The sequence below is a fragment of the Ascaphus truei genome, unplaced genomic scaffold, assembly GCF_040206685.1.
Source record: "Ascaphus truei isolate aAscTru1 unplaced genomic scaffold, aAscTru1.hap1 HAP1_SCAFFOLD_3655, whole genome shotgun sequence".
Classification (NCBI taxonomy): domain Eukaryota; kingdom Metazoa; phylum Chordata; class Amphibia; order Anura; family Ascaphidae; genus Ascaphus; species Ascaphus truei.
Window position 1 is genome coordinate 1,456 of NW_027456678.1, and position 10,270 is coordinate 11,725.

Sequence of the window (10,270 nt, forward strand, 5' to 3'; positions counted from 1 at the left end):
ACTATGAGAAAATACTTGTATCATTAAAAAAGAAAAAAAAACTATTTTAAAGACATTTTAATGTATTCAAATGCAACAGGCATCTTTATACCTATAGCAACCTTCTACAAAGTCATATCCCCTTCCCCTTCTGAAATAGCATCACCTTTTTTTTAGCCCTGCCCTCCCTCTAGCAGTGAACCAATTGAATCTAGTGCCTGCCTGGTCACATAATCTTCCTCACAGAACTTGGACTGTCAGTGCAGTAGAAGATTACCCAAGATGCATTTAGTGAACACCAAGCTAAATTTTCACCAATCGATCTGCAGCTTAGCTAATCACTTGTCAATGTGGAGATTGGATTGATGCACACATTGAATGGTGAAAAAAAATAAAATTAAAAAACGACTACTTGAACTGCAGCTTTAGCTTAATGGCTTAATTATGCCTTTAATTAATCCCAGTTTACTCTCTTAGACCTGCAGCTTGACTACACACTGACAGATGAATTCTGCAAGAACCATTTCTTGGTGGGCCTCCTCCTGAGGGAGGTGGGAAATGCATTACAGGAGTTCAGAGACATCCGGCAGATAGCAATCAGCGTGCTGAAAAGTTTGATGATCAAGCATTCCTTTGATGATCGTTATTCATCAAGAGTAAGTTTACTGTGTGCAGAGTAACACATTCTAACTAGTGTTGTACTGGGTCCTACTTTAAAAAAAAATAACGGGTACCTGGGCAAAATCAATTGTTCTACCCGACCGGGTACCAAGTTACCCGGATGGCACTTACCTGCCGGGTGGAGGAAGACTGCAGCGACATCTAGGAACAGCAGCAGAGGTCCTGTGGCGGTGGCAGCATCAGAAGTCTGTATTCAGCCGGCTGTCCAATAGGAACGCTCCTGCTCCGGCCACATGGTTCCTCAGCTCACACTGGTATCTGCTGTGCAATGGATTCCTGCTGCTCCCGCCGGCTGAATACAGACTTCTGAAGCTGCCACAGCCACAGGACCTCTGCTGCTGTACCTAGATGTCACCGCGGTCTTCCTCACGGGTCTTCCTCACCTTCCCGACGCTGGCTGCAGGTAAGTGATGATGTATTTTCAGCTACTCTGATATTACTCCGCGCCGGGTATTACTCAGCGCCGGGCCCACTTCTCAGTTGCCGGGTCCGGGTAATGTCCATGTGGCTGAAAAAGCACAGGGTAATTTCCGGGTACTCAGTACATCACTAATTCTTACTCCTTTATACTCTAATTGTATTCTCATATAGAGCACACAATGTATTCAGTCCCTGCTTTAAAAGCTAAGCATCTCATTTTTTTGTGCCAGAACTTGCTCAATGCAGTTGATTTTAGAGTCCTCTGCCCGTATTGTCACTTTATCCTGTGCCGTGCGGTGGTGTGTATCTTTCTTGTCACTGGCAGCATATTAACTGGTTAAAGACCAATAACCTAGTAGTGTTTCAATTTGTTGTTGATCTTTAAAAAAATCCCTTTGTTAGGCCTGTCGGTGCATTACTTACGGGTCAATTAATTAGTATACATCACATTTAAGCTCCGGTTTACATTGTGCATACAGTACCAAAGCTGTTGATGAAATACGAACGGAGAATTAATATGAAATAGTTCAGGAATCTGAAGGTAACAATTATAACCCTTTGTTTTAGTGCTGAACTCAAAGCCTCAAATCCTGTATTTGGAAATTGACATTCATACGCTGCAAACCATTATACACTGGCGACACACTTTATTCGAGCTCGGCTAGTCCCACGAATTCGGGTATACCCGGGTGTATTGAGGTTTGTGACTGTTTTCTGCCCGAGTGCATTGAGGTATTTTCCAGGCAGGGATTGAAGCATTTTATTCCCGCTGGCTGCAATACTGCACAGTATATATATATATATACTGCATTACAATTCATGAATTTATGCCATCTGGTAGACACGCGAAGCATTGCAGCCTATTAAATCCTAATCATTATCATTTAACAGATCAGCCGCCCGTCAGCCAGGCATGAACCCAGGCTGGGAAGGCAAACGCAACGGGGCTTGTCAGAGGTGAGGAGCGGCGCATTCCAGGTATCTGCCAGGTACATACTGGGTATTTGCTCGAATAAAGTGTGTCGGTGCAGTACACACATTTGGGCTGTACGAAAGAAAACCTTCATCAAGTTGGTTGTCTTCCCGTTGCATGAAAAATGAATGACTTTTTTTCGTCTAGCCACATTAATTTCTGGCGCTATTTGTTTCAGTTGATAAAGCATCCGATCATATTTCCAGTGTACTGGCTTCATAGATCAATAAAGGAGAACTGACGAATGATACAATAGAGATATCACTGAGTAAATACACTTAGGGATAATGTTACAGAATGAATGTTGAGCCAGCATCTTAACATCTTGCCATACAAATAACAAAAACAAATATAACAAAGGTTCAGAATCAGTGGCCTGTGGAGAGGAGAAATAGGCAGTGAACATAGTAGTAACTCTTTCAATGCTGGGTAACAGCTGCAAAGTGAAGTGTTGGGTGCCCAACAGCAAGTAGTTGACAGATTTGGAAATATGAAAACCTTATATTATCTGACCATGTCTGTTTGGGTAAGTAGCCAGGCTTTAGCTATCGGCAGATGCCCAAGCTTGGGGTTTATTTAAACCTTGGCGTGCCGGAGGAGCCGCAGCCCCAGCCCCAGCGGTCAATGCCTCTTGGGATTTTGGGATCTTCCGTTCCTCTTCCTGACAGATCGCGTTGGGGAACACAATCTCGCTTACAAAACCGAGCTTTACTACATTGGGCCCCTGGAGCGTCAGGCACCATGGTGTAGTACAGTAGCTACGTCAAACGGCACCCAAAGGGTTAAGGTAAATGTTTAGGTAGCCACTGCTACAAATATATGCGTACTGTGTACAATACCACGAAAGGAAAAGGTTCCCTCTTAATTGTATTCCACTGATAAATGAAAATATAACCTTTTATTATTTTTCAGAAGAAGCGCATATAGTTTAAAACCTATTGAGCACCATCTGTAACTGATAAGAAGAAAACCAGATAAAATGTTTAAACCAGTGTCAGTTTGAGAGACCAAGCGAGTCCAACTGCCATCTTGAGACACACACAGCTAGGGAGTGGCAGTCTGTGAGGCACATAGAGAGATTGCCAGCACTCCCATGCAGTGCTGGCAATAATATTGGCCTAAGTGGCTTCTACATCGGACACTGGGACTAATAAAATGGACAGGTGTGCATGTGTGTAATATATGTGTATGTGTTATGGGATATTGTTTTCATTAGGAGTGAGTGCCGCCGGGTTTAGGTTGCCGAGGGGGTTTGACGCACCAGTAAATATATACACAAGTCTTTTTACTTTATTCAAGGCGTACTGTATCTCGCCAAGTTAGATTTTTTTTTTTAAACTCGACTACAATGTTACAATTCGTAGTTGTTTGGGGGGAAATCCACAAAGGAAATGCGAGTCTGACAGACTGATTAAAAACAGTCAATATACTACCAGGCCAAACATTTTTTTACATTAAGGCTGAAGGAATATGCGTAACTAAATGTCAGTTACGTAATGAACTCCAAATACATGCAGATACAGATGTAGCCCAATAGCCACAATGATAGTACAACATGTTACATAATATAACAGACTCTCATTGGTATTGTTGGATCAGTATGTGGCATACTATGGCAGAAAGGTCCACCGCACAGGTTACTTCAGTATTGTCCTCGTATTTGTTGCTGAATCTATTACAAATGTTTCAACTTCTGCATAATAAATGCTAGTTTTAAATCGGCCAGCATGAATCAAATACATGTCAAAACATCACCTACAGACACAACCATGCATATCCCATCTCTTGTTGGCCTGATATGTGGGAAATACTGTAGGACTTCTGAGTAGCTGTTTGTTGTTCTAAACGAAATTTAATTGGCTAATTTAATGTCTTGTAAACTGGTATCATTTTGGTATAACCTGGTGAACTCAGTAATACCTGCTATATTTTCAGTTTTACAAGTATAGCCATCTAATTTTAACCTGAATCTATATGCTTCATAATCTTACATGCTTTACAATGCTTTGACTGAAGTAAAATTACTTAATCCATTAAGACTGATCACTCCAATGGTAAGCATGCTACTCTTACAGGTAGTGAAAAAGACAGGAGAGCTATGGTGACATCTTTTCACTTTTAGGGATGAACGAGAAAAACTTATGTCCAGTAGAGCTCATTGTCTCTTTGTTTTAGAGTCAGCAGGCGCGAATAGCCACTCTCTACCTTCCATTGTTCGGGCTTCTGATAGAGAATGTGCAGAGAATTAATGTGAAGGAGACGTCGCCATTTCCTGTGACTCATAATGTAAGTAGGGGAATGGTGTGCATAAAAACCATTATATTAATGGTGCTGAGCAGTCCGTTCACAATATTTTGAGCAGTTTCCTGTGGTCTTTTAATGACTAGGTTTATTTTATGTATCTATTTTTTAGAATGCAAAAGATGAAACTCCTATAAATGTACCAACTGGAAACACTCTGGTAACCCCTCAGAAACCAGGAAACACGTTGGATAACAGCCTCCATAAAGATCTTTTTGGTGTGATCTCTGGCACAGGTGAGTTAGCAATGCGGGCTAGAGCGTGTTGAAATTAAAATGCCACTGTACCGGAAGTGAGAGCTTTTAAATGCGAGAGAAGCTGAATAATACTATTTTTATTTTCTTCTCAAGCTTCCCCACATACCTCATCTACTCCCAACATAAACAGTGTAAGAAATGCAGACTCAAGAGGATCCCTCATTAGCACCGATTCCGGAAACAGTCTTCCAGAAAGAAACTGTGACAAAAGCAGTTCCCTTGATAAGGTACACCTTTAATTTGATGTATTCATCTTTACTTTACATAATTAGACATTTGCCTGTTTAATGCATCAGTGATGACCAGTGCCAGATTGACATCACCAGGCCCTAAGCTATGATAAGGATAAAGCGCCTATGTAAAAAAAAAAATATATAGATATCTATAAAATATATATCTATAAAATATATTTATTTTTAGCCACAGAACGGTATCATCTATTTATTTTTTGATTATTGAAGCTCGGCTAACACGGTACTGATACCTTTACATGTATATATATATATTGTAGAATGATAATTAAAGATCTTTTTATTTGAATAATTACATGGGCAGACTTTTTCATGACAGAAAATAATTTGATTATACATTTTCTATTAAAAAAAAAAAACCTGACTAAAATGTATCGATGATATCAGATAAGGTACGGAGCTTTTCATTTTCTGTGCAGAAAGCGTTTCTTGCCGCGTGGTTATTCGTAGCTCAATTTTTGTCCTGTTTAGCCTCGAAAAATACCTTTCTCCTGAGCAATTGGTTATCATCAAACTTAAGAATAGATGCAATATTGGTTCAGTGTTGGGGAAGGCCAGGTGAATCTCTTGTTCTGGTCGATGGCATTATACAGGTCTTGATGACAAAAATGTTAATTTTCTGGATAATTTTTCTTGATCTAAAGATGGAACTGATTTATTTCTCCCATAAGGTTGTCATCAGCATTTTGGGGATAGTCTTTTAACATACATTCAACTTTTGTTACTAAAGATTTAAACCACCATTAATTTTATTCTAATTTATTTTTAACGTGAATAGACATGGTGTGTGGGTCCCAGAAATATTGATAATGGGGCGGGGAGATTTAATTTTTTTGTTTGCTTACGCAAAAAAAAAAAGTTGTTAAATATTATAAAAACTTTTTTATGTATTGGACACAAAGCTGTTAGTTTATAAAAAATGTATATATGTCTTACTATTGCAATAATATTGTATATACATTGGATATGTTGCTTGGGGTTCTGCAAACACACGATACATTTGATTCTGTAGTTCTTAAAATTTTCAAAACTACTGATCTAGGCAGTTTCACAGATTAAATTGAAGAACATTTTAGATAAATATCTCAAGTAATAATACTCTTCATAGATTTTTTTAATAGCATGTGCATACCTAAATGGGGGAAATGCTCATTTATTTGTAGATTTGAAAAAACTCTCACTATAAATTAAGGGTGAATAACCCCATAGTCTCCACAAACAGCATAAAAAACCCTCACCAGCACACTAAGAACAAAATCACACAAGCATGTGAAAAAAAAAAAAAAAAATAAAGTTCAAAACAAATCCCCCCAAATAATCCTAATTATGTCGGAGCCTGACAAAAGCACGTCAAGGGACCTGACATTTCTGGCAACACGCCCCTTTATCAAGAGTCACAGGACGACTATATCCTGATCACACAATCTATTCTCATTTTCTCAGACCTAGGTTTGTAAGGAAGTGATTTACAATAATCTAGTACACAAAGTAGATTTGTGTTTAGCTATACAATGAGTCCACAGTTAGCTCTGAAGTTTAACATTTTACTACAGGTTTTTTTATGTTCTGTAAGTAATTAGTGTGAAATGTTGTCAAAAGTAACTTTTTCCCTAAAATTGAGATCTTTGTAAAAGCAGACAGGCAGGACGGCATATAAATGGGAAATCTCCACGTACAGGAAATGATTTGTTATATAGGATTAGCGCGTAAACGTACACAAGTCTGGTTTAATAAATAAAATAAAAAGTACTAATGTCAGCAATAGGTGAGCCTAAACAGCCATTCGTAGCTCAAGCAACTGCACAAAAATACTGGGACCGGCAAAGTCCTGTGGTATAGTGTATTGTGTTGTATGATGCGCTGGCCTTTCTGTTTTTGTTTGAGTGTATTGTTGTATATTCTGGGTATGATCAGCAGCAATAGAAATGCAGGTGTATAGTGTAATAGGGACATGTTAAACGGTTGATGTCTGGAGATAGAGACTACCAGAGTGTTTAAAAGGAATGGGCCTCGAAGCTTGTGTGGAACGACTAGTAGGGGTATGCACTTCAGAGGAGAAATGAATTACCTCTGAGTCCCCGTTCCATATACAAGTTCCTCCTCAATCTCTGAAGTCACGGTGAGGAGTACGGCGGCTCCGTGTGAAGCACCGTCTCCGTGCAGCCTGGCTATGTGAATCCGGTGTAGCGAAGCCTGCAGAGCTGCTGCGCGTCTCTCCAAATCGGAAACGGGATACAATGAAGCAGCGGAGGATCGGTCTGACAGCGGACCCAGGAGAAAAGCATCAACAACTCATCGGGTAAGTGAAAAAATACAGTTTATTAAACTACATTTTAAAAAACATAGAACATACTGGGGACAAAAACGGAAATCTCCCACGCGTTTCACGCTAAGAGCGCTTTCTCAAGGAGTATACTGGGGTCGGAATGCAAGTTAGTTATATAGCCCCTCCTTCTAAATCAGAAACGTGATTATAATTAGATAAATTAGATATAATTAGATATAATCAGTTGGTATAAACATTCATAGTAGGCATTAGTTGGTATGAAAGCACCTGATACAGTACTGAAATTATGTATAATGATCCTTGTAACAAGATGTAATATGACAAAAAAGATTTATATGGAACATCATTTGGTAAGAATTGTGTGTGTGTGTGTGTGTGTGTGTGTGTGTGTGTGTGTGTGTGTGTGTGTGTGTGTGTGTGTGTGTGTGTGTGTGTGTGTGTGTGTGTGTGTGTGTGTGTGTGTGTGTGTGTGTGTGTGTGTGTGTGTGTGTATATATATATATATATATATATATATATATATATATATATATATATATATATGTGTGTGTGTGTATATATATATGTGTATATATATATATATGTATATATATATATACTGTATATAGTAACTTTTAGAGTTTAAGCCAGATCATTAAGGAATATAAGGGTATAGGTAACAGTAGTTGGTTTGAACACGACATAATCAGATATATGATGTATATATCTTAAATCAGAATCTGTCTCATACATATTTAATCAAAATCAATTCATAAGTCAATAGAAAAAAGCAGTTCTTGAGGGCATGATAAGTACTATTCAAGCTATAATCTTATAAAGATTTCTTAACATAAATTGGGTATAAGGACTGCAAAGAGATAAGGGATTCGAACAACAGGTTCATATCACAGTCAAGGGATAGATCAATATAATATTAGATGTTAGAATCTGATCAAAGAATATATTTGAGATCCCACTCGGAATTTAACCCCTATGGGAGCATAGTATCAAGAGAGAAGATCCAATAGGCTTCTCTTTTATAAAGAATATTGGTTCTATCACCTCCTCAGATTAATTATAATCAGATGTTTCTGATTTAGAAGGAGGGGCTATATAACCAACCTGTTCTGACCCCAGTATACTCCTTGAAAAAGCGCTCCCCAGTATGTTCTATGTTTTTTAATATGTAGTTTAATAAACTTTTTATTTTTTCACTTACCCAGTGAGTTGTTGATGCTTTTTTCCTGGGTCCGCTGTCCCACCAATCCTCCGCTGCTTCATTGTATAATGTCAGCAATAGTCCATTTCTTGGCATCTTTTTAGGACTAACATCCTTGTTCTGGTATGCAGTGGATGAAAGGCCCCCATGCATGTGTATGTTTCTAACATTTCCCCCCCTCGACTTTAACATGCCTTCATGGTGCAGAAGGAGAAACTTATCCGAAGGCATTCTGAATACGCTATACACACTAGTGGAGAGGAAGCAGAAAGTGCACATTCTACAAAGAGAAATCGGTTTACTGTGGATTTCTCTCTCCTGACAGTCACTGTACTACCAGAGAAAATGTTGCATGCTGCCGTTTCTTCTCAGATGCAAGAAGTATTTTGAGTTTTTATATTTCTTGAGTTTGCGGTAGTTCAGCCTTTTGCTTATGTTGCGTGTTAGAGTTTTGCCACAAGTCTGCATCCGTTTTTGGATAAAGTGGGAGGAAAAAGTTAACTTTTTAAAGGGAGAGAGAACTAAACTGGAAGAACTTCCAAGAACATGAAACTGATAGAGCGCAACCCATTACATTAACTGCTTTTTGATATGCCACTTGGTACTGTATCTGAAAAGAAATTACCTTGTGATCCAAATCTAATCAACAGATTTGCTACATTTGACTTGCAGTTTTACTTTTAAAATAAGTGTTTACAAATAGCTTCTTGCCCTATTGTCTTTTTATTATTTTTTTCTCGCTATGCATGTGACCTAGTGGTACTCTGATGCTCAGTGGCAAAACAGACTTCTATTTTTGTAGTTGGATTTTATTATGTTGTTGTGTTTGCAGTGCTTCTTTTAAGCTGCGTTATCCTGTTTGATAAATGTACTTTTCATCCCAGATATTCCTGTTTCTCCTATAGAAAAAAAAACACAAATCTAATCTATTCGCTTGGAGAAGTTTCCTCCAAATAGAATAGTAAAACGGCAGTATTCTAGTGCTTGCACTTTGTGTTTGTGTGCCCCAATTGACCTGATTAAATTACAGATTGTGTGTGTGTGTGTGTGTTTTGTTGCTGCATTTTAAGATCTTCTGGTTGGGTTACTCTGTGCACTTAAATAGTTCTGCTTTTCGCAACTGGATTGAAGTATCAAGATGTTTATTTTATTCCCCCCAGAATCAGCATGGTGGTTCTTTAGGTAACTCATTAGTACGCTGTGACAAATTGGATCAAGCAGAAATTAAAAGCCTACTTATGTGTTTCCTCCATATTTTGAAAAGCATGTCTGATGGTAAGTATCCTTTTATATTCTACAAACGACACAAACAGAGCCCAGTGCTACATCCACTGGCAAAAATACACAGTGAAATACCTATATAGCTCTTGAATAAAAGGGTCATTTAGTTTAACACTTTGGCCAAAGCATTGTAAGCCTGTGAGCCCCTCCAAAGCATGACCATAATTCACAGGGCCTAACACTGATTAAAATTCTTAATAACCTGTACAATACTTGGATGAATGATCATAATTGATCTGTCATAATCAGCTGCATGGTTCTAAATCTGATTGAAATTCTTATTTACCTGGACAATACCAGGAAGAATACTCTGTATTAGATCTGTTGCAATCAGCTGCATGCAAAGACCTGTGCATATGGAAAGTGGGATGGGACAAGCTTTAAACCTGGGAGGGGCCAACCTCCCAAACAGCTGAGACCAGCTGGACAAAGTTAGCAAACACACAGATACCCAGTAAGCTCATTTAAGCCCCTTTTTATATTGGAATCTTTTAGTTCTATTGCACAACAGACTGCGGGGCACAACGCATATTGTTACAATCTTAAAATACAATAAATAAAATATCAATATATTATATATATTAACTTTATTATATATTCTACTATTGTAATGCTCCTATTTGGAAATACTATTAATATTTA

The 10,270-nt window shown here is 38.3% G+C and overlaps 1 protein-coding gene across 1 annotated transcript; it reads left to right on the forward strand.

Annotated features, from left to right (window-relative positions):
- Positions 1–437: 437 nt before the first annotated feature.
- LOC142483762 (dedicator of cytokinesis protein 9-like) lies at positions 438–9,796 on the forward strand. The gene is made up of 5 exons (XM_075583747.1): positions 438–635; positions 4,229–4,339; positions 4,467–4,590; positions 4,705–4,838; positions 9,508–9,796. The coding sequence occupies exons 1-5, from the start codon at positions 597–599 to the stop codon at positions 9,709–9,711; spliced, it is 612 nt and encodes a 203-aa protein (XP_075439862.1). The 5' UTR covers positions 438–596; the 3' UTR covers positions 9,712–9,796.
- Positions 9,797–10,270: the final 474 nt, after the last annotated feature.